Source organism: Chenopodium quinoa, unplaced genomic scaffold (genome assembly GCF_001683475.1).
Source record: "Chenopodium quinoa cultivar QQ74 unplaced genomic scaffold, ASM168347v1, whole genome shotgun sequence".
NCBI classification, from domain to species: Eukaryota; Viridiplantae; Streptophyta; class Magnoliopsida; order Caryophyllales; family Amaranthaceae; genus Chenopodium; species Chenopodium quinoa.
The window spans coordinates 29,411-55,423 of NW_018744712.1; the positions used below are offsets into that span (position 1 = coordinate 29,411).

General features: G+C 30.0%; 1 protein-coding gene across 3 annotated transcripts; it reads right to left on the reverse strand.

Annotated features, from left to right (window-relative positions):
- Positions 1–861: 861 nt before the first annotated feature.
- LOC110703048 (ent-copalyl diphosphate synthase, chloroplastic-like) lies at positions 862–15,620 on the reverse strand. Of its 3 annotated transcripts, none has more exons than XM_021880807.1 (15): positions 14,725–15,620; positions 14,245–14,337; positions 13,208–13,296; positions 10,234–10,531; positions 9,194–9,377; positions 8,508–8,722; positions 8,103–8,223; positions 6,621–6,733; positions 5,942–6,168; positions 5,403–5,518; positions 4,646–4,744; positions 4,174–4,431; positions 3,090–3,222; positions 1,957–2,172; positions 862–1,484 (listed from the first exon to the last, which is right to left on the reverse strand). In XM_021880807.1, exons 1-15 carry the CDS (start codon positions 14,819–14,821, stop codon positions 1,236–1,238), a joined length of 2,508 nt encoding a protein of 835 aa, XP_021736499.1. In that variant the 5' UTR covers positions 14,822–15,620; the 3' UTR covers positions 862–1,235. The 3 variants fall into 3 exon arrangements, with proteins under 3 accessions (XP_021736499.1, XP_021736498.1, XP_021736500.1); XM_021880806.1 differs by having other exon boundaries at positions 862–1,487; XM_021880808.1 differs by lacking the exons at positions 14,245–14,337; positions 14,725–15,620 and having other exon boundaries at positions 862–1,487; positions 13,208–13,382.
- Between the last annotated feature and the right edge of the window lie 10,393 nt (positions 15,621–26,013).

The following is a 26,013-nucleotide window of genomic DNA, read 5'->3' on the forward strand; positions in this document are numbered from 1 at the left end:
CGGGGTGGGGGTCGAGGCTGCGTAGGGGTGGGGGAAGGGAAAAGGGGGGATACGTAGCAACGAAGATTTGGGCACCGACCGCCGACAGGGTGGAGGGGGAAGGGGTGGCTGGGTTATTTTTTTTTAATTTTAATTTTTAATTTTTTTTTGGAATAAACTTAATGGAACCTTAACGGATTCCGTTAAGTGGTAGTGAAATTTTAATTATTTGATTTTAGGTGGTAGCAAAATAAATAAAATAAAATAAAAAAAAAATAAACGGGTAGCAAATGTAACACAAGATATTTTCACTGGTATTAAATGTCAATTTTTCCTAGTATAAATAATGTTATTTATAGTTACAACTATCACTAAAAAGGGAAAGGGGAGGGGGGGACGGGGGAGCCCTAAAGGAAAGGTTCATCACGTTACTTTACCCATGGATTTCGTATACTTCATCCATAGATCATTAGAAAACTTGCAATACACTTCAAAATGTGTATGAATGGTTTTTGTTGACAATTTGGACATGGCCACTACTTGTGTTACTTTGGGCTTTTCACATGCCTTTGGGTTTGGTCGGTTTGGAGTAGCAATTGGCCAATGGCTAATCACATGCTTGAAGTAGTAGAAGCAGGCATGGAGCATGGAATGAGCCAGATGAGGATCGATCAAGCAAGACATGAAAGTGGCCCAACCCAGTAATTTAAAGGCCTACCACAAGTCTAGAACGACATAGCGCCCATAGCGGGCATGGCGGTGGACCATGTCCTAAATTTAGTAATTGGAAGATCAACACGAGTCCAACACAACATGACTCGTGGCACATGGGTTTGTACGACATGAGCCGTTCTCAACTCTATAATTAAAGTTTGGCTTAGGACGGAGTTTTGGCAAAGCGGTCGAAAGTAATTTAGAACTAGTATTATTTTATTAAATAAGCCATAATAAAGGTTCCGCTAGCTTAGTACCTGTCTAAATTATATTAGAATTGATCCTTGTGAAGAAGGTTTCCTAACGTTTTTTTCCCCTTACTTCATAAATATAACATAAATCTGACAGACGTATGTCAAAAAAAAAAAATCTCAATACTTGGTGAAATAATTAACTTGTATAAAACTTGGCCTCTTGCAATAGTTGACTTAATTAAACCATATTCAATGACCTAATAATGATCCCTTTTCTTCTTTTTGTGTATGATATGACAAATAAAGTAACTATAAATGTTTATAGTAATTACACCAATGATAGAAAAATCAATCAACCTTTTCAAATAGGACTTTGTTAATGTGAAAATTGATCTCTTGTTGAGTGCAATGAGCAGCATAAAAGAAACTCTTCACTTGAGCTAGGCAGGCTTGCTTTAGACTTGGAATTGCACCATTGATGGACCTTGATAGAATTATTTTCATCAATTTTTGAAGGTCTTCCTCTACTTCCCCAGTCTTCATGTAGTTGCAACTTGTTCCATTCGTTGTTGCACCACCATTCGTTGCACCTCGCTCCTGCTAAGAGAGAGAGGTTTTTAGTTTTTAGAAAATCACATATTGTATAAATATAATATTGGACTCTGTCCATAACTAATAGTCACGTCGATAGTTATTAGATTATGGAAATTTACACAAAGTATCATATATTAGTCTTTATGAATATATGAATTCAACCAAACTCATAACATAGGAACCCAATTCATATATTGTCACATGCTTATTTGCCATTGATACCAAATATTAATACCTTCATGCACTACCTAAGTTTCAATATTAAGTGAAAATATTTACTACTATTTTTACAAGAAAAAGTACACAAGAAGTTAGGACAGTTTTTCTTAAGAATAAAAGATAAATCCGATCCTAACTTATCAGAATATATAAAATACAAATTACATGATATTAATACAATTATTCCATGTACAAACACACAAGAAAACAAAATGTAAAAAGAAAAATAAATAGAAAATAAAAAAAAAGCTCATACCTTATTATTAATATAGTTTTGGTGGCTTCGAAGATGGCCAAAGTGATGGCATAAATGATTAGTAATGCTTAATAGAGAAAGAATATGTGGATCAGAAGCCATATTGTTGTGAGAAATCCAACGGCCAGCACTAAGTTCTATTGTTTCAACCATTAGTTCTGCCTCTCCTTTATACCTATCGCCTTCCTCTTCCCATGTCTTTAGCCATTTCTCCCACTATATAAAAATCATATAAATTTACAAAATACATGACGTTAGAATCTACATGCAAGCACAAAAATTATAGAGTAATAAAATAATTCGAGTTCCCAAATTACTATAAATGAGACTCGATTCAATTATTTCATGATTTTATTTGTGTACATCCTAAAATTGAAATAGGAAGTTGATACCTTGTAAAATATCCAATTAACGACAAATAAAAAAGAGGGCCAAATGGAAAGAAAACATACATTGGAATTTGAATTGTAGAAAGGTATAATGTAAGTTGTAGCTTATCGTATGCTTGCATGAAGTGGAAGTTCAAAACTTGAGAAGGAAGAAAACAAAAATACAATAATACATCCTAAATCCCATTTTACTATGAATGAGACTCGATTCAATTCAATTTCATGATTGTACGTGTGTATATTTTGATATCGAAAGGGATGTTGATGCCTTGTCAAAAACCAGATAGCCAAACCTCGCCCTCAAAGGGCAATAAAAGAAAGAGCCAAATGTAAAGAAGATAAACTTGATTGATAGTATAATGTACATTCATTCATTGGAATTTGAATTATTGGAAGGTATAATTTAAGGTTTAGCCTATTGTATGCTTGCATGAATATATGAGATGAAAGTTCAGAATTTCAGATAGTACACATACAATGGTTGTATATGGTAGCCCACATATAATATCATTATATGTATGTAACGTCAAAATGGAGGAAAAAAATAAGAGGGAAAAAAATAGGGAAAACAATATTAGGAAAGTGGACCCTAAAATGTAAATCAATTAAATGCCCGCTGCCAACAATGGTTGGATGTAGTCCATCACATACAACCATTGTATGTGTAGAAAAAACATACTAAAATACAACAATATTGAGATAATATAATAATACAATGATAGTAATGTAATTATATATACTCACAGCTTGGTAAAGTTGATTACGTATGTCTCTTCCATGGTTCATAAGTGCATCCAATGAAAGCTGGTTAAGGGTACTCAGAAGTGGGTCCATCAAGTTTTGCCCTTTGTTGGTACCAACTTGTACTAGAATTTTCCTATTAAGAAATTAGTAGAAAAACCAATCAAAACAAGTAACCATTTTTTTTTCCAATCTAGGCCAATTAAATTTCATGGAGTTCATAAAAAACAAGCAATTTTGTCCTTTTCAATTTATGTAGATGACAAACAAGAAATTGTCGTCACACAAATATTTAATTCAGGTGTTTTTGTAAATGCAATATCCTAAGAGAAATAGTCTATTAATATGTCACGAGGACAAAGAAAGTGAAGATTACGAATGAAAGGTTTGTGATGCAATTGGTCATGAATGCATGCATAATACTGATAATAGACAAACTCTCTTTATTAAGGCCTTTTCACTAATTTTATTAGTGTATGCAAGAGGGTAAATAGTGAGGACTAGTTACAATATAAGATGGGGCAATCTTTAAAAACGATCTAAAATGAAATACGAGCAAACAAATAGGGTTAGAAAAAACTTCTATATTAATTTATGCTAATAAAATCTAAATGGACTATTTGCATTTAAGTATGACAAGTTATATGTCATGTATGTCGTCATTTCACGCTTAAACATGCATCTACTACTTTAAACATTATCCATGTCGTTGGCGGTTATAAACAATGATAATATTGTTAGATAAGTTTCATCTTAGTGTTAATGGTAACAATTTCAGCCCTAAATTTTCAAAATTTTGTTTTCTTTTCCCCTAGAATATTGTTTTCACTTACAATAATACGATTAACAATGAATAATTATGAAAAAGAGATTTATTGAAGTGGAAATTTAAAACATTTTCTTTTCTTTTACAATCCCTTTGTGAAACAAAAATAAAGTCAAAATGAAAAGAATAAAAAGAATCAAATGGAGTAAAAAATACTAATTATTATCGATATAACATAACAATATAATTGTCATTTTTTTCATGAATTATGGAAATATATTTAGAAAGAGGGATTTTATTTAATTTAAATACAATATTTACCTTCCATTATGCCTTACATAACCTTGACTAATGTAAGAGTGTTGAAACTCATTGACAAACTCTCTTCTTTCCTCAGCTGAAGCATTCTCCTTTGAAAACTCAAAGTCAATGGCTTCAATCAAGGCTGCAGTCTTAGCCCATGCAAGTCGGTCTTTTGACTTTTCAGGCTCAAACATGGTAGCTGCTGCTAAGTAATAGGCCATTAATAGACTTCTTTGGCTCACACCAGATTCTCTCAAATTATATTCTGAATGCCACCTATATAGAATAATCAATGCAAATTAAATAAAAGCCCATAATATATATTTTATTACATACTCCTACGGTCTTTAAAAATCTTTTGTAGTTTTGTGCATGTTTTCATGGACTTTTTAGTGAGACAAGTAATCACCGTCTAAACAGTAAGAACTTTTAAAGATGGAGACATAACAAATTTCAAAGTTGTTAAATTATTTACGAAGTAATAAATAACCTTAGGAGGTTGTTCCATTCTAGCCTATGCAATGCTTGGGTGTTGTTGAAGTCCGATTTTGCAAGCTCAAGGTATGCATTGTTGCTCACATTAGGCATCCTGAAAATCAACAAAATAGATTATAGATACAAGCAATAGCAACAATAAGTCCAAATAAAGTGGGAAGTTGGACAAGATTTGTATGGCAGACCATTTGTGGCTGAGTCAAACAACAATAAGCCAAAGGTAGTCTATGATTCAAGCAAAAAGTACATATGCATGTCGTCTTCATCCTTGGAAAAGAACGTATTCATCTAGAATTAATAATCGCATTTACAACGTACTTAGCTATGAAATATTCGAAAAGATGTTATGTTCCCTAATATAGGAAATTTGGCTAGCTAGAGGATACGAAGCGCAACATATATCCTTATGTACAAAGGTATGGAAACATGGTAGCAATTAATTCTAGACAGAAGGAGTAATTTCGTACATGATAGTAATTAATTCTAGACAGAGGAAGTAATTTTGTCATATCAGCTATCTATCTGTATATTCTGTTTTTATTATATTTTTTAATTTTCTTTTACTTTATGTATAGTAAAGTATACATGATTGTTGATTGAATGTGCTCATTCATGCCTACATATCTATCAACAATGTTTTAAAAGTCATGATCTCATTTGACAAGAATACTGTACTTGTATATGCTTTAATATTTCTTGTTTGGTAAAAGAAAAATAAATAAATATGTATAATAAGTTTTATGCTAAATTACCTGTAAAGAGTCTTTCCTATCCAAACATCTTTTTCTCCTCCATACTGTTCGATGTAGAGCCTTGTCTCAACGCGAGGTAGACTTGCGTACCATGGAATATCTAATGCATATGTCACCTATAAAACACACATATATTAAAGTGTCAATAATGTCTTTTAAATAAAAGATGGTTTATACTTTTTTTTTATGAACAAAGATGGTTTATACTAGAGTAACCTATTCTTGTAAAAGAATTATGATCTCGAGTTTAAACACTAAAAGCATAATGTTAACCAATTAGGTATGTCATATTACATGACATTCAATAAATATCATAGGCTATTCCCAACTCAACTTATTAATGGACATGATGTAGAAATAGGGGCGGGGGATAAAGAGATACCCCTTTATTTAGCTTCATTTGGTAATATTCGAACCCTAAACTTTTATAATTGACGGTGAGATTTTTTCCATGTAAATTAGGGGTTTATATATATATTTATAGAAGGATTAACTTAATTCCACCGTATCTAATACAAGTTGTAAATATTTATACGTACCTCGCCAGGTAGATCCTTGGTTATAGTCCATTTATCTAAGAGTTGATTAGAAACTCGTTTTTCTTTCAAGTATTTGGAAGAGAAATTTTTAGCTTCCTCAAGTATATTTTCACCAGGAAATTGTATTTGAGAAGCCCTAAGAAGGTTGAACATCCCTGTCACTGCTTGAGTTGATTGTCCAACAAAACAGAAGAACTCTCCATCTTTCTCAAAGTTCTTGAATACATCTGGTTTCATAAACACAAACAGAGAATAAAAAGAATTATTTAAAACAAATGATTGAGAGTTATTCAAAATAAATGATTGACAGAAAATATAATTAAAATTAGTTGTGTGACTTTAACAGTTTAACCATCAGTTTAGACTTTTGGTTGTGTTGATCCGGCCTTTGTCATTGTCATGGTATCAAATTAAAACATAGGCCACGTCATAAGTATAAAATTAATCTTTAGCGTTTAATCAGCTTAGATTTTTGGTTAAAATGGTATATTTTGACACGTACGTACTTCTCATCTATATATCATTTTTCCTGTACATCAACCTATTGGCCCTGATTGTATCAAATAGTGCAAAAATAATAATACTAGTAAAAGCATATATATAGGAATTAGTACTGTTTAATTAGTCTACAAATAAATATTCTAATGCTCAGGTTTAGTGTAATTAATCCAGTTAATACCTGCAGAAACTTGATATCCATGTAATCTAAGAAGCCTAAATCCCATAGCTGTATCATCAATGTCTTGGACGTTTGAATTTCTAGCCCAGCATATTCCATGCTCTGTCCAATACCTGAAATTTTGCTTGTTTTATTATTGGTACATAGAGTAATAGAGTGTTTGAAAATCATAATAATTTGTTTAGTAAGGAAAAGGTCTAATTGAGCCGGAACCTCTCACAAGTCAACCCACTCTAGGTTATTAACAAAGCAGGATATGGTCTTCTATTATAGAATAAAACAAAGTAGGTGCGATATATAAAAAAAAAAAAAAAGGACAAATTGAAAAACATGCTTTAAATATGAAGCAATACCATGTTTTGTTTTTTCTTTTCTTAGAGACGGGTAAATAAGGTGCTACAAACGACAATAAGGTTATCCTTCTAGGACACTAGCGTCCAAAAAATTTACCAGTTTGAGTAGTATAACTTCGTACATACTAAAGAGTTAGATTCCTACATCCTAAAGATTATCCAAGCAAAATAATTGCTATTGAAAAAGATGGAAAATATGATTGAATGTTTGATAAAACAAACAAAAAAGGGGTTAAATGAGAATGTATGGGATAGAATTGAAAATGAAGTAACAAAGAGGATGAAGGAAGGCCCTAACTCGGGTTCAAAATTAAGTGTTTGGCCAAAATAACAAGGCTTAAAGTTTCTCCACTAAACAACAATTTTGATGTGCCAAGATAAGGCCAGTGAGATGATACAACATCAATAAAGTAATTGTGATATTTATGAATAGTGATTTTTATTATCTTGACATAGAAAATATGATTGGTCTAAATAAATTGAGGGATCAAGGACCCAACATGAATCGTCATATAATTTATACCATATTTTACTCAAGTGTCACAATTTAAACTAGTCAACCGTTATATAATTTTTTTTTGACGAAAACCATTATATATTCTACGTTGCACAATCAAAGAACTATTTAATCATTTAAACTATTTCAAAACACATTAACTAAATTTGTAATCCGTCCCTAGCCTTCCCCCTTTTTTCCCCGTTTTTCCCTTGATTATGAGATGGTTGGATGATTATATAGTGTCACTAGCGAATATTAATAAAAAGGATTTAAATTTCAAAATCAAATATGCCATTTGTAATGGTTGGATTTCTCTTACCCCTCCTTTGTATCAATCATTTTTAGAAAGGCTCTTTTTTAAAATAAATAATAGTTGAATTGCACTTTATCACAAACTCTTATTATATTCAATCACAATTTTGAGTGGAGATGAAGTACTAGTTTGCTATGATACCTTGTTAAATTCCCGTACAATGAAAAAGTGTTAGATACTAATGGTGGTACTAAAGTGTAAATTTGGTTAAGTAGTCTAGGCTACATAAAACAAAACAAAAACATTTAGATATAATTTTATATTTTGAAAAAAAATGCAGATAATTAAGAAATATGCAAAATACAAGAGAAACAAACCTGTTAACATAGCTCATGCATTCGTCAATCTCATGTTGAAAATACCGAGAAATTCCAAGCCGCTGCAATCGATCAACAACCCAAATATGCTCGAACAAGTCTATTGGGTACACGTTAGGAACTGTGGAAAACAAATTAACCTATTTTAGCCAAGGTAAACAATAAGTACTATGTTGAGTTTAATGCACTAATTATATATGATTTACTCTTGTCTGAAATTAATTGTCACTTTGATTGAAAACTACATATAATCAATAACGTAACTTGTAACAATACAGTGTAACAACTAAATTCGGACAATAGTCGATCTGATCTATAACAAGATCAATATATACTATTATTGAGTCAGAAGATGACAAGATGACTTTAATTAAGCATCATTGATCGATTAGGTTAATTAATTACCTCCACCATTAAAGCGACGAACAATGTTGTTTAAGTAGGTGAAGCAATTAAGATCCTTGGTTTGCATGAGAGCATAGGCAGTTGAGGAAGGGGAGAACAAGAAGGAACCATCTTTGCTTTGCAATTTAAGAAGTTTATCCCAATCTAGCCCTGCCATTCCTTCCAAGCTATGGAGCAAAGTGGTAGGCATTCTGTGCATGATTTCTTTGGGTATCCTACCAAAGATTTTACACAATTATTGCAAACATGTGAGGACATGACACCACATGCGTTATATTGGGGCCTTAAACTTTACTACTGTGTTATAAATGAAATAAAGGGTTTTTCTTAAAATAAAGGGTTTTTCTTATTGCCAAAAGCTAAAGCTAACCTTTTCCTTCATTCATTCATATACTCATAAGTATTTGTTAACATGTATCTTACTAATTAGCTTCTACCATAATTAATAAAGTAATAAAAACAAACATAATACTACTTGTAGTTCATTTGGAGTTGATAAATTTCAATCTGCCGATTGTTCTAACTCATTTCAAAGATGGGAAAATCATTCAATCTATCAGATTTTGTTATAGTTGTAAAACCTCGATCATAATGCTTAATTATGTGATTATTAAGTTTTATATATCCATCTCCAAAAATAAAATACGAGCTTGACTAGATTTTGAAATTATATCAATTGCAAGTACCTTGTGAGCTTCAAATTTCTTTTGGCATAAATTTCTTGCATTGCAGGAGTGTCTTGAGCCACTTCAATTCCATAGTTTTGAGCTACCTCAATTAGGGATGGAAATGCAACTTCGAATCCAATTGGCATGTGCTCAAAATTTTCATCTTGTAGCTTGCTTATATTTTCCTTCAGAAATGTTATCCCTAATTCAAGAAAAAAAAAATTATAAATACAATCATTATTTATTTGGTAAATAGTACACACAACCCGAATAGATAAAGTATAAGAAGCCAATTATTATTATTATTATTATTATTATTATTATTATTATTATTATTTTTTAACTCGTACTCCGTATAATTTAAACCAAACATTAGTAATAACAGTAATGCACTAGTAATTTTTTCATAAATTCTGCATTTAATCACTTAGAAAGTGTATTTATAATTTAAATTTATAATTACCAACTAAAATTGATTATATCAAATTTGGTCTTTTTTAAGCTTATAATTACTTTTGTTACCTAAATTTCAAAAAATAAATATATGTAAATATATAATTAAATTAAAACACTTTTGCTTGTCGGATAAAAAGTGTTTACCTCAATTAGCATGTAAGACAACATACATGTACAACTTTGGTTACTATAAAAGGGTTTCCATTCATATTAAAGTTGAAAGTTTTGCACGACAAATATGATGGAGTTCGACATCTAAGCTAGTATCTACTACGGAATTTAAAGTATTTCAACGAGTACTTTTTCTTTTGTATGCAATATAAGTACTCCCAATTAATCGATTATAATTGTCTCCAAATATATATATATATTTTTTCTAATCAACAACCGAAGACATTCAAATCATTATACTCAAACTTAAAATTTATGTAGTCTTATTGAGATAATCATGTAATGTCACTAATGTCAAATTTTGAACAATTACTCCTTACATGCTTTAATGATAACTTTTTTTTGCGTCTAGCATGAACTACTTTAAATCCGTCTCACCTAAAACATGTTGTCCATAGAATGAACGATAATGGTGGCAATAAAATTAGTACCTTTTTGGCACTTCTCAGGATGAACTTCCCAAGACTTAAGTGCAATTAAGCAAGCTAATGTGTTGATTATCCTATCATGAGCTGAAAATAAGGTATCATCACCCCATGAACCATCCGAGAGCTGATTATCGATGATCCATTGAAGGCTCGAAGGAAATTGAGGACTTCCATGGCTGTTTTTTACAAGTGCTACCCAAGCTGTGTCGTATGGGGATATGCTTATTTCTCCATCGTTCATAGACTTCAAAATTTCCCTAATTCTTTCCACATTTTCCTTAATTTCACTTGATGTGAGTACCTAATGTTTACACAAAAAAGAACAAGTTCTTATTCCATGAATAGTAGTTTCAATTGAGACATATTAAACCTTGTTTAAAATCGCGAGTGACAAATGAAAAGAATATGTCTATAAATGTACAAGAATAGCTATATGTGTATGTTGTTCGAACATCTCTGATTAAGCATATAAGGTTAGGTAGTATTTAAGTTATGCAAACTATACCCTTTACAAATTAAATGCGCATATATTTAGAGAGACACAAAGACAAACAATACTAAAGTATGCGAGTTATCTACATAAATAAGTAAATTATCTCTTTATCTTTGTTCGTATTGGCGACAAACAAAAATTGACCTCGCCTTATCTCTCCCTTTTCATAGGCAACAAAAAACATTTAAGGTAGCATGTAATAGTCTAATTAGCTTCATTTGTTGTATTCTTTTGTTTTATTGCTTGTGATTTTCTATATTAAAAATTAAATAACAAATGTACACAAAATATTATCATTTTCGACTTCAATCTATACCGATAATTCTTCCAAGTTATTTTTATTTTATTTTTCCTTTCTATTTTTATGGACCTTTTGCAGTTTCGCAAGTTAATTTTGGTGCATTTTTTCTTTAGAATGTTAGTACAGTCATCTACTCGGTAATCTACCTACTTTTTGTGGAGTAATCTACCACAAGACAAAGAACATAAGTCAAGCATAGAATATATTTAACGTAATTAATTGAGAGTGACCAAAATACTACGTAATTCCCTTCTCAATGGATATTTCTCAGCGTGCATGTAGTAAATTGAATATTTAAGTAATTCAAATAATTAAAATTATGGACCAATAAATTTTTTTTTTTTTTTGGTCTCCGAAAAATGGTTTGGCTAACAATTTCTAACGAGCAAAATTGATGCTTATAAACAAAAAGAGTTATAATTTTAACATTTGGGTATTAGATATGTATGGAACAATTGATTATTAATTATTAAATTGAATCTTTTGTAGTTTTGTATTCATCTAATTTAATTAGCTATAACCATAATATAGAGGCTTACATTTCGAATCCGCTTTGAAATTAATTGTTTTGAAAATTTACTACTGATCCAAAAAAAATACAAAAACTTTTGAATACATAAAAATGACTACATAAAGTTTTAAAAGTTTGACTATAAAAATAAAAAATTGGAGAATCAAATTAAAACGGAGGAAGTAATTAGAGATCAAATAATAGCGGTAATGTTGGTATAATTTATTCGTCAACAAAAAAATGTTGGTATAACAAACTAACCATGAAATAGAAACAGTCAATGACATTTTAAATATTTGAGTAAACTTTAATAAATGTTGTCCATAAACAATAAATATTAATCCAAAAATAAATTACTTCATACTTAATTGGGCGCATAGATTTTATTTGGTTCACCTTTTAAATAAAATATTTTTTTTTAAGGATATATAAACTTTAATTTGATACGACTAATTTCTAAGAGATCGTGTCTTGATATATTATCCAAGTTATTTCAAAAGCAATGTATCAAAGCTGATGTATAAGATTAAGCTATTCATAATATACTTTTCCCCTTGTGAATTATTTGATACTACTTAATTTTGGCAAAATAAATAAATTATTTGATGCTTAAATGCGTGAACCTAGTTTTTATTTTTATTTTTTCAAAAAGAGATTTTGCTATCAAAGCATTCCAACTCAAATTATTATCCCAGAAAGTCACTCATAATTATTGACATTTAACCCACAATAAATATATATACGTCTCATTAAAAGTCCCAATAATTTTAGCATAGATGTAGAGAAAGGCAATGCAAAATTGTTGGACATATCCCAAAAACAAATTTATAGAATTTCTTTCGACTGAGTTTTCAATCGACAATGATATTGAGTAGACGGATTTATCCAAAAGAGGGTTTTAGAATTTATTTCGATTGTGGTTCCCTTTTAAAGAAAGACGCAAAAAGACAATGATGCTAAGTTAGTGGATTTATCCAAAAAGGGGTTTTTTAAAATCACTTTAGATTATAATTTTAAAATTTTATAAACATCAAATGTTTTAGATTTTCTTGACATTAAAATGACCATTAAGAAAAAGAATAAAATTAAAATTCTATAAATATATTTTTTCTTTGTTCGTCCAAAATATTGATGAAGACTCTTGTACATCATCTTTTGAAACTCTCTATGATATTAAATCACCTTTTTAAGTTACATTCTCCATAATTGTTGTTTTTATACGTTGATATCCTTTATTGTTTAATTTAAAGGATTTTTTTTTATCACCTTTAAATTGTTTTTGTCACTTTAATACAATTTATAACATTCATACATTGCATCCATGCAAGGAAACCAACTTATGAATTTGAACAACGGATATTTTTTTTTTTATTTTTTTTTTTGACAAACGGATATTTATTTTGTTGAACTTAATTTTACCAAATGAGGAATATAATGGGAAAAAAAAGGTAGAAAAATGATTAACTTTTGACTTTTTTTCGTGTTCGTCGCATTTAAAAATATAGAGTATTTTCTCGAAACATATTATCATCTATTTTCACTCCCAACAGTTAATATTCCCTCATAATTCAAAGGGTATATGATTATTGACCCAAATGGGATCGGATCGAATTGAAGTTGTGAGAGACTAATTATATGAAATGAGAATAAACACACGTCAAAATAGTTGTACCTCGATAGCTAGCCCTTCAACGTCATCCTCCACAATCTCAAACTCCCTCTGTATCAAAGGAAGTTCATCTTGAAGAAGTTCTCGATAATCTGTTGACAACTCAACCATTATTAAAAAAAGATGTGTCCTTATTAATAATCCTTAAAACTTTATTAAAAACAAAAATAAACATGAGAATCCCACACATTAAAAGTTATGTTTCTTTTTTATGAAAAAAAATAGCTTCTTTATATCTTGTCTCCTTCACTAAAAAGAGTCAAAACTACATAATAAATCAGCAATACTGTTCAAATTTTCTAGCTATTTCTTCCTCGAAGAGTTTTTCATAATTAATTAAAAAAATTAGTGAAATAGATGTGATTTAATAAATCAATTCATCCAAAAGTTTAAAGACATCCACGGGTGCAAAATGTAATTTGTTGGTGGATACTTTTAATCTTGTCATTCATGCATGTCTGAATTCATCTAATTAAATAATAAATATATACACATATAAGTTCATTTATAATTTAGAATTAATGACATTAAAAAAATGTGGAAGGATTATCCGGATATGGGACGTGTAAACTAAGCATTTATAGATATATCCTTAATATCTTAAACAAAAAAACGTTAATAATATACGGAGTATTAATTTATCGAAAAATTAAATAATGGCCAGATGTGCAACCAAATAACCGCTAAATTTGATTGTTCTATACACATATAAATAATAGCTTTCGAAACACATTAAAAGGTAAAAAAAAAATATTTTTTAAAATGTGGATTTTAATTTCTCCCATTAATTAGTAGCAGGTCGGGTAAGCGGTGAATTAAGAAAAATGTATCTGCAGAAATCCAATAAGGTATCATTGTCCTTTATAACTCTTTTTATAATCTCTTTCGATTCTGAGAAAATCAGAATATAAAAATAAACGGTGAAAAACAAAAGAAAAAAATGTATCCGGAGAAACCCCTCGCTTATGGTCCCTTCATTAAAGAAAATGCAAACTCCAAAAAAAAAAAATATATAAAAAAAAAGGATCATGTGTATGTACCTTTGGTGGTAGGCTTGGAGATTGCATTACATCTCAGATTGAGTGCCCAACCAAGTTGGTGATTGTTGTTTCTTTTCTTGAGTGACCAAACACCTGCATATAAAACAAACCAAATTCAAATGGATCAAATTTCGATAATTATTTAACTTATCAACGACTAAACTCTTACATATACATGTTATTATCATGTAATAATATATGCATGTGAATATATATGCAACAACAACAATACCAATGGTGATGATCAAACCAATACATATCGTATAGTTTTGGTAAGGACAAACTTTGACAAGTTTGAAATAACAATAAGAGATCACGAGTTTCTCCTAAAACTCGGGAGACATAGATGCTTTATCAACCTGAACTACACATATGAATTGATTAAATGATATATATATATACTAGTTTTGATTATTTACGAAGTAACAAATTATTTTTATCCAAAACAAAAAAGAAAACACATATATGATGATGACTTACTAGGGAGTTGTGGTAGAGTTGATGGAGTGGTGGGAGAAAGGCATAGAAGAGAAGGAGAAGGGGTGGAGTAGGAGTGACAATAATGAGAAGAAAACATAATATTTTTAAGTGTTTTTGCAAGTTAGAGAGAGAAAGAGAAAGAGTTAGAGGGAGAATGAAGGAAAAAAGAGACAGAAAATTGAGAACTTCCCAAGAGATTCCAAGAGAGTATTACAAAGACGCATGGGATCAGCCAAATATATAGAAGTGAGGGCTGTCTTTGTCTTTCAATTCTCTCTAAACCAACATTCTACACCCAAACTACCTTTTTATTATTTTTTTTTCTCTAGTTTTTATTAAATATCTTCATTATTTTTATGTTTATCTTTCACAATTATAAGGATATGTTACTATGTAATTGAGATTATTTTTACCTAAATTACCTATTAATAGTGTGAATGAGATCCTATCCAATGTCATTAGGTGTGACACCTGTTTCAGAAATATTGGTGAATTTATTGATCCTGAACTCTTTTTGATTTTTATGTAATCCTTACATTATTGGATGACACCTAGTTTAGAAACAGAGGTAAATTCATTATGACTAGACTCTGTTTGGTTCTTATCTGTTTCATATATATATTTTGGGGGTGAAATATGGTATAATATCATTGTTAAGTCATTATGACAAATCTCTATTAGTTTAATTAAAATCCATATATTATTGGGGGGTGACACTTGTTTTAAAAATATTGGTCATTTAGTTATTATGACTAGGCTTTATTTGAATTGAATTCACTCTTATACTCTGAATTATTGGGGGGGGGGGAACACCTTGTTAAAAACATTAATTAGTTATTTACAGTTTAAATGAATCTGTCTTTTTTATTAATTATTGAGACTAGACTATATACAGTTTAATTAGAATCCGTATATATTAGGGATGATACCAGATATATAGAAACATTGGTCGTCATTCATTATAATTGGGCTCTATTGGGCTTAAGTAGATCTACTCCATATAATATTGGGTGTGAGCTTAATTAGTTCAGAAACATCGATCATTCATTATGATTAGGCTCATTTTAGTTTAGCTTATTTTGTTTGAAATTATTTTATCCAAGCTAATTGTACGAGTACTTATTTTATGTCTAAGCTTATTTCTTTTAATATATCTTATTTTGTCTATACTACTTTTCTTTTCTTAAATTTCTTAACATTTTCTCTTTTTATATGTTTTTTAAAAGTGGCTTAAAAGTTTCACTTGAATCTAATTTGGCAAATTTCTTTTACAACTTTATCCCTCTTACCCTAAATTATTTACACCTTATCACCACGTACTAACCTTTTTTATTCACTTTTTTCTTAAACATTTCCATCGTACTTTTTTTTTTACACTCTCATATTATGATTTACCTTTGTCTTACACTTACTTGTTTTCAAATAAGATATAGATGTTAAGAACGTTTGAAAATTGAGGTAGTACATGTGATTTTGTTTGAAATAAGTTATTTTGTTTTAACATATATTGTCAATAATAAGCTTAATCATCAAATTTGAGTTGCACATATAATAACCCTAAAGATTATCCATAATCTTACTAATACATCAATAGGATAACTAATATTTTAGTCCTCAATTACTTTCATATATTCTCTAGTGGGAAATTCCCACTCCAATGTACATGCCACTAGTGATGTTTGATCTCACAATTTTATTATTGTGAGATGAAAAACCTTTCCACTTAATGAACCAAGCTAGCTTTGTTACTTGGCCTCACCTAGTTTTTAATAAGTTTTTACATATAGTAGACTAAATCAAAGCATGTAAGACGATCTATAATGGCGAGACTGGACATTTATTGACAAAGTGAGTTGTTTTCACACTTGGTCAATGGTGATACATAACCCACTTCCTAAATTAGCAACTCGTGTGAATTGTGATATATAATTTCAAATGATGAGGCTCTATTAAGTATACTAATGTTACTTTCCATTATGATCAAACATATCATTTTTTTTTCTTTTTTGCAAGAGATTGTTGTGACTATAAATTAAATAAATAAAAAAATTTATTATGAAATTGATAAGGGGTCAATATTTTTGTCAATTGAGATTAAAAGTTGAGTATCTAAACTAAGCAACTTTCTTTATAGATATCTAAGTTTAGATACCAACTAATTGGTATCCTTTACAAAAAATTATAATCTTTCTCTCGTAAAAAAACTTCAACAAGCCTCACCATTGATACATTTTTCAGATAAAGTAAAATACTCAATCAATCAATCAAAGCCTAAATCCCATAAGTGAGGTCAACTATATGAACAAAAAATGATTATTCTGTACAGCCATTTAGAAAAATCTTCCGCCTCTATCCCCGTACGATTAAATACCTCATTCTCATGCAAATCAACTTGCTTCATATCCCTTATAAATCCTTGCAATTAAGTCATTTTCTGTCTCTCTTTAACTCGTTTAAGCTCTCCATGATCTCATTTTTCCACTCTTTATATCTATGCACCCTGGGGTCTCCTTCTTAAATGTAAAACTAACACATGAGATTTTCCCTTAGTTTGTCTGCAATATCTACAAAACCCACTGTTGACAAATTAAGGGAAATATGAGTAAAAGATTTAAACCCCCCACACACAAAACTATATAGATTTCTTCAAGACTATATCCTACACTCCTTATATACTCCATCCCTTCATCTTTATTTTATATACTTCCTCTACTCCCCTAATATTAAAAAACAGGATATATCTTGTCAAAAAAAAAAAACAAGATATATAGATTTCTTCAAGACTATATCCTACACTTCTTATATACTCCATTTTTTTCATCTTTATCTTACATACTTCCTTTGCTCCCCTAATATTGCAACAAGGGGAGAATACACAAAATTTAAGATGAGGAGAGAGATAGAGAAATAAAGATATGGACTCATGTGATGGGGAGAGAGATAGACCGAAAGTATACATATATTAATGTTGCATTATTTATAAAACATTTTAAAATGGTAATTGCCAATAAACTTTTAAAAAAATCCGGTGTACAATAATTATTGTACATCCATTACAAAGATAGCTAAAAGTGATTAAAAGGTACCTCTGAAATGAATAAAAGTTACCCCAATATGCATAAAAGTAACCCAATTCAAATAAAAATTATCTACACTTTATTAGTAAAGAATCACATTTTAAATGACTAAAAATAAATTATTAGTGATTGAATGTAATTAAATTACCTTTATAAAACTTTTCTTGTTGTCTATTTATTTAAAAATTGTATTATGTTTAAAGTTACCCAAAAACAGGCAAAAAAGTTACCCTAAAATTAGCTAAAAGTTACCCTTATACTGCTCGATGTACACTAATATTAGTGTAAACCAGATGTATACAAAAGTTTTTGTTGCTGCGTGCAATAGTACATGGACGGAGGAAGTATATGTTGTGTTTCATCTACCATTCTTTCTTTTCTTTTTTTTTTCATCCCTAAAAATTAATATTTAGGTTTATCTCTCGGTCTTTTTACTTTTTCGTCAACTTTATTACCTAATCAAATACTTTTTTCGACTTTATAACTTGCAATACTTTAACTTTAAAATTATTAAATATATGCTAATTTATTTACCTAAAATGATTTATAAAAAGAAAAAGGTAGTTATGTGGAATGTTATTAGGTTCGTCTTCACTCTCTTCACTAGTCATATTCGTTCTATTTACTTGCATTTTGCAAGATCTCCAATACATACAAGTTTGACATATCTTTAATTGCAAACTATTGTAATTTATGAAAATTCGATATGGAAAATTTGGATACCACACATTGAAATGATACCTATAAGATCTTGCCTCACAATTTTTGTTTAATATATATGCAGTATTAAACACTTAAAGTTGTATAAATTTGACCTCATAGATAATATGTGAGCAAGTACCCTACTTGCTTTTAACTGTCCAAATTTGACTTTTTTATTTTATTTTATTATTATTTACATATATCACTTCAATCAATGTTTTTGCTTTATACTCCATATATATAAGATCAAACATAATCAAGTGGTTTCTCGTTAAAATCCTCTTAACGTATAGTTTCTAAATTTCATCATATTTTGATTTATACTTATTGATAGTAAATTTCGTCGGTCAAAGATCTGCCAATATACAATTTTTATTATAAAACTTTTTATTTCTTACAAATTACAAAAATTTGGTATCCTATATGTTCATTTTTACGAAATGAGCCGATTTTTATTTTTTTTGTTACTTATACATCTATTAAGACCCATTTCACTTTCCTCTTTTAGTCTTGAGAATTTAATTTAAGAAAATTTTGGAATCACCCTATAAAACACAAATTTTGTCAAATGTAACTAATTTTTTTTAAATTTTTTTTTTTCAAACCACATTTACTCTAATTTAAACAATACATTGACAACTTGACAAGCATGAAGGGGGGAAATAATTTAAACAATACAAAATCAAAACGGAAAGCGAAACAAAAAAAAAATAACATTTAACAATCAAACACTTTGTGAAATGTGAAATCAACGTTTAAGAAGTGACTTTTATAAAGGGAAAAAATAAAATAAAATATTAGGTAAAGGAGGGAATAATAGTTTAACTTTCCTTTAACTTTTGACTTGACCTTGATACAATATTGTTTGAGTTAAATTATGCCACATCATTGGATTTTATCATCCACTCGTGGAGGAAGATAGTGGAGTGAAAAATATGTCCATTTTGTTTTGTTTAGGGATCTTGAATTGCTACCTTTTACGGGGTTTTGCAGACAAACTTTCATCTTTTAATTTGTGCAATTGTAGCATTGTCAATTTTGTGCGTCTTTAAACTTTTGGGAAACACTAGACGTCTAGAAGTTAAGGATATACTCCCTCTATCTTTAATTATTTATGATATTCGTATTTGATATCGTCTCTAAATAATGGTATGTGTCTATCATTTTGATATTTAATTATGTGAATAATATTTAATTTTCACTAAAAAAATACTTTTAACCTCACCATCTTATATGTTAATAACTTAATTCAATTAAAAAAATTACAAGGTAAATTAAAAGATGGGCTTGGGGCCAAAGAATTAAGGACTGAGGGATTAAATACTCCGTAATAGCGATTATTAAACAGTAACATAGTAACGTGTTTACGTGGGAATATCACTTTTCAATTTTCTTTTAATTATAACCTTTCTTTCTCAATGCTTGTGATATTTGACTTCTCATATTATTCATGAATAATTTTAAGCTTATTCAATAACTAATGACTCCTATATCTTGTAATACATTGCCAAATTCATTTTTAAACCTTATGATGTATATTTGACCTTGATATCTTTAGTTATATGTTAACAAACATTATAAAAAGTTAATATTATAAAACTATACAATGAGATGCATTCAACAATATCTCGTTTTTTTTTTTTTTTATTTTTTTTTTCAACAAGCAATATCTTATTTTTTTTGATGTATTAATGAGAATTTTTGGTTTTAATGCTTGACCACATAATTAAACACTGTATTATAAGAGGGAATATAAAATTAAATGTCAACAATATTAATTTAGCTATTGTAATGATGATCTCAATAAATCATCTATAGCATTAACTCTATCAATTTCTTTTCTACTCCCTCAATTAATCTTTAAGTGCTCCATTTGACCATTTGGACTTAGGTTTTTACGCTGTTATCCCGGGTCACATGACCATTGTTAGTGATTTATACATAATAATAAAGAATATAGTTTTGTGAATACTTTTAAGAATGGTCTTAAAGAATATTCTTAATTGTTATAGTTTACACTTATTGAAAACTAAAGATATATATTAATAGGCAAAAAATTCTATTAACAGACCATCTCAACAAAAGCTTAAATTGAAGGTTGATGCCCAAGAATATGTTTTATAATTTATCACAACCCTTCACATGAATGCATCTCATAAAGCATTCTCTTCTTCTCTTTCTTACATGGTATCAAGAGTCAGTGTGACCCAAGTCACAAATCTCATCCACCCCCCACTTTCAAGTGGAATAATATTTTGCGTTGGGTATGAGGGGGCTCATGCTGCATCCACACTTCAAACCTAAAGGGCTCTTATGTAAAGGGGTGTGATCGAGTATATTAATCGACCCTAGGATTCAACCATCAACTTAACCTTTTGGTTGAGTTGGTCCACTAGAGGTGGGCATGCGTCGTACTGGCCCATGGGCAGCACGAACACGACACGGTGGTGGCACGGCCCGACACTGTGATCGAGGAATGGGTCGTGGGCTGTGCCGTGAACACAATTTTGAAAAATCGACATGAACATGGCACGGGCACGGTGGGAGGCACGGTTGTTTGGCTCGCAGGTCAGCTCGCCAACACGGCATGACCCGTGCAAACGACTATTTTTCCACTACTTCCAACAACCATAAACAGCTATATTCCAGCCATATTAATGGCTACAATTCCAACGGCCGTTTTAACGGCTAATTCATCAAATTTTCTATAAATATTTCACTTCTTCATCCATTATTTTCCACAATTCATCAACTCATCTATTCTCAAATCTCTTATTCTCTACTTCTCTTATTTTCTAATCCCTACTCTCTTATAATCTCTACTTCTCAAAAATAAAAAAAATGTCTCATATAATCTTTAATTCTCTAATTTTATCAAATATAAAAATTAATAAAAACAATTATAAGTTCGGGAAATTAATTAGCTTAGTGGAAGGTAATCGAAGCGCAGTTGTAAGGTCTAACTCATCTTTGTTGTCGTTATATTAATGTATTATTATTATTGTTGTTGTTGTTGTTGTTGTTGTTGTTGTTGTTGTTGTTGTTGTTATTATTAGTTATAATCATTGTTATACTTATTGTTATAATTTTATCATTGTCACTATTATTATTGTTACTATAAACACCTAATTGTGTCACCCCAAAAACAAACCTAGTGATGTGTACTTTTCACGTCATTGATTATCGAGCAAGATAAAATATTGAAGAGTCTTGTAAATTTTCCCTTTTTAAAAATGTTTTAATTCAAAATAATTCATTTCATATTTCGTAATAAATCATTCATTTCGTGTCCTACTTATGAAAAAACGTCCAATCCAAATTAGTTTGGTACATATAATATGGGTCCAATAATTTTTTAGATGGATCGGGATCGAAAATATCTTTCCAACGATGTATTATAAGATCAATTCCGAGTTATAATGAGGAAGTTATGGCTAAAATACTAAACTGGACCCAAACTGAGCCTTAAATGTGGACCCAATAATCATATGGAGGGTCCATTAATATTAATTATATTTCTAAAACTATTAGGATTAATTAGAAGCTTCTATAATTTTGTAAAAGATCTTAATTATCCTTTTTCAAAAGATAAGGTTAAAGGGTTTGAAATTGAATAAAACTCCTCTTTTTAAAAGTCCTAATTCTAATTGAATTTAAAGATGTTCCAAGATATTCAGATATGTTTTTCGATCCTCATAATTTTTATTCAAATCTTAGACAGCTGGATAGCCCTTGAAATTATAGTTCCAATGATATATTATAATATTAATTTCGAGCTATAACGAAAAATATATGAAAGATAGAAGCTCTATTCAAAACTGACACCCTTCCACTATTTCGGCCATATCTTTTATTCTACAAAATATTTTAATCTGATTCCAATTGGGTTGAAAATTATAATTCAAGATCTTTCCAAATACATATTATTTTCTTTATTTTGATTTTTGGATCAAAAGATATGATATAAACAAAATCCGCAAAAAAATATTTTTTATCGCGCCACCATAAAAGGAGTTTTATTCCGATTCAACTTCTGACTCTTTTCTGATCGTTTTTCAGTTGTTTTCTCTATAAATAGGGACGAATTTCTCTGTTTTCTATCACCAACAATCATCATCTCTTCTCTCTATAAGCTTTATTCTTTTTCTATGTCTAGCCTAAACACATTAAATACATCTTTTTGATTCTTCTTTGATTTGATCACCATTCCTTATTCACGCGATTTAAATACACCTAGATAAGCTCAAAGTTACCTTAGATCTTGACGTCAAAGATTGATAGTTTTGAGGGTTTGGTCCCAAATCTATATTTTAATTAATATTATTTTGATTGTTTGATTTAATATTTTCCTTCAATTTACTAACGTGTATATTAATTTAATAGAAAGAAGTAAGAGGCTTCAAAGTAAATAATTAGATTAATTCTTCATATTCCTTTGATATAGAAACCATGCTTAGAATATTATTTTAATTCCTAGTATCATGATAATATGCTTTTATTGTTTCCTAGGATTATGTTAGGATGTCATATTGATTTATAGTATCATATTAGGACTAAATCTTTGATTTCTGTTATTTAGTGACATGCTACGATTTGTTATTAATCATGTTAGTATCATGCCTAGGATCTTGCTAATATTATGCGTTAAGGATATTATGTTGATAATGATTAGTTGTGTCAATATTATTATGTTGCTTGATATTATTATTGTTATTTCTTATCACTCCCTCTCTTGCAGGATAAAAGAGAATTTGTACATGAAATCACGCTTAATAAGATAATTGATAATTTGAATTAGGCTAATATGATTTTAATTCTAGTGATCGCTAATAATAGATTTTTTGTGCATTAATAATCAACCAACGTAGATTAAAAATGCTTAGGATTACTATAATGATTGTATGTTAATTGGAAAGCGCACATGAGTATGAGAAGAACAAAGTAAAGACCTATTTAAGGTAGGTTCAATCTCTTTTAGGTTGGATTCGTACCATCATCCCCGAATATCCAGTCATGGTTCAGGACAACTATAGAGATAGCGATCTCTGTGATCATGAATGTGGTGTGACCTTCACCTCGTGGATGGTATACAAGTTTCTAAACTTGTTTGCGACTCTTTTGCTCTAACTTCTTTCCGTTTGTACGCCGCCATGCTTAAATGCATGATTACAGTAGGGCTCAAAGTTGGGTGACTTGAAATATTCCCTACAGTTACTATTGTTGTTATTATTATTTGCATTATTATTATTATTATTTATAATTTTTATTATAATTTTTATTATTATTACTTTTGATATTATTATTATTAATCATGACATCAAACCCAAACCCCTCTTCCTCCTCTAGGTTAGCCAAGTCAAAATGTATTAGTACTAGTCAGGAATCACCAAATCCAAATTTCTTAATGCCCTCCCTTAACAAGCCCATTTTGGAACACTTCCACCTCCTTCTTCCATCCCTAAACCATGGGAGGATTTAAACAATTTGACAATATGTCTAATTCGAGATTTCAACTAAATCAATTATCACCTCATTTATACGGGTCACAACATGATTTTTCTTATCAAACTACCCAAGGTAGCCAAACAAATATAACTAGGTCAAGTGAACAATCCACCCAAATTTCGAACATCCAAATTTCGAACACATTAGAATGGTGTATCGAAGAGGAACTTGCCAATACCAACTGAAAGAGTAATGTTTGGGGATATTTTCAATTAAGTAGAGATGGAAGCAAAACCAAGTGTAAGACATGTAAAAAAATTTTCTCCGCCAAAACCAAGGGAGGGACGAGCCACCTTATTAGATCGACATGTAAAAAAATGTGGTGGTTCATCTAGTGATCCAACTCAACCCAAAAATTTCTCAATTCCATCCACATAGCTTCTTTTACAATTATAAGAAAGACAGCGAACAACTTGGGAGAATGTTAGTACATGCCAAACAACTTTTTCTTTTTGCCAAAAATGATCCCATTAACAATTACATTAACAGAGCACTACAACCCCAACACACACACACACAAAAAATCTCTAAAAAAACATGTCCGTTCAACTACCATGAAATCTTTTCAACAGTATAATAAAGCAAAAGTAACAGTGCAAAACCATTTCCTTATATAAAAAATGTGTTTCCTTGTAACTAAGGCAACACATATGAGGCATAGTATATGCCCCCGTTGTCTATTCATAAGGTAACACATTTTTATTCAAAGGCAACAATTTTAAAAGCCAAGGTAAAATGATACATAAGGAGACAATTTCAAAACGTTTCCATCTAAGGAGACAATTAAAAAATATTTCTAAATGTTGCCACTCCCAAGAATTTAGTAGTTGGTAGTGCTCAAACTTGTGACTTGTCACAAGGTGAGTTCCCCACCAACTCCACCAAACTTGCTTGTGTGTGTGTGTGTGTATATATATATATATATATAATATATATATATATATATATATATAGAGAGAGAGAGAGAGAGAGAGAGAGAGAGAGAGAGAGAGAGAAGAGATAGAGAGATTGTTATCTTTCCATGCAACAATTATTATGTTTGTTCAAGGTAACGAATAATTATTGTTGCGTTAGATTATTAAGAGTAACATTTATGTAAGTGTTGCAATCTTAAGTGTTGTCTATTCTCATTTTTTGTAGTATGTACAAATTGAAGTTATATAATGAATTAAGAAATCTTTCTTATAGAGTTACTTTGACCTAATGCATGGGATAGTGGTTATGGATATCATTATTTGTGTGTGACTTGTCATTGGTTAGATACTAATTGGTTATTACAAAAACGCATTATCAATTTTAATTAAAATGCTTGAATACCCCCACACACCAGTGTTAATACTATTTCTCATCAGTTAAAGCAAGCTCAAATCTTAGGCCCAAAATCATGTCTATGACTTTTGACAATGCAACTTCTATGACATTTTTTAATGGAAAGTTAGTTAAAGCACAATTGACCAATGTAATATTAGATGGAGATGCACTTCATATTATATTCTTTTGTCATGTTCTTAACTTGTGTGTGAAGGATGGAATAAAAGAAATTGGTCTATTTTATTACAAAATTAGAAATGCTATTATGTATATTAACAACACTAACATGAGATTTCAGGAATAGAAAGCTTTTTGCAGGCAACAAAGGATAAAGGTTATTAAAATATCAACGGATTGTGCAACTAGGTGGAACTCCACCTATGAATGTTGAGTAGGGCAATATAAGTACAAGGGTCCATTAACAATTTTTATTAGGTTAATTTTTAAATTACCACCCAAAAATGTAACCAATTTCGAACTAAACACCCATTTAATTTTTTATTTTAAATTACCACCCCTTAAATTAAATAAATATTCAGATTACTACCCATTTCAAAAATTCGGTGGATTTTCCGTCTGTAGGCCCCGCCTAACAATCATTTCGACCCTTTTAACTGATTTTTTCCCCGATTTTTCTCTTTAAAAACGCTCTCTAAAATTTAATTCATATTTCCTTCACCAAATTCTACCAAAT

What these genes read in the sequence shown, in the direction of transcription:
- LOC110703048 (XM_021880806.1), bottom strand. Translation starts at nt 14,821, where the DNA reads ATGTTTTCTTCTCATTATTGTCACTCCTACTCCACCCCTTCTCCTTCT. An exon ending in ATAGGAAAGACTCTTTACAG is followed by an intron (nt 4,745 to 5,402) that starts GTAATTTAGCAT and finishes GTTGATTTTCAG; the next exon opens with GATGCCTAATGTGAGCAACA. An exon ending in GAATGGAACAACCTCCTAAG is followed by an intron (nt 4,432 to 4,645) that starts GTTATTTATTAC and finishes TATTCTATATAG; the next exon opens with GTGGCATTCAGAATATAATT.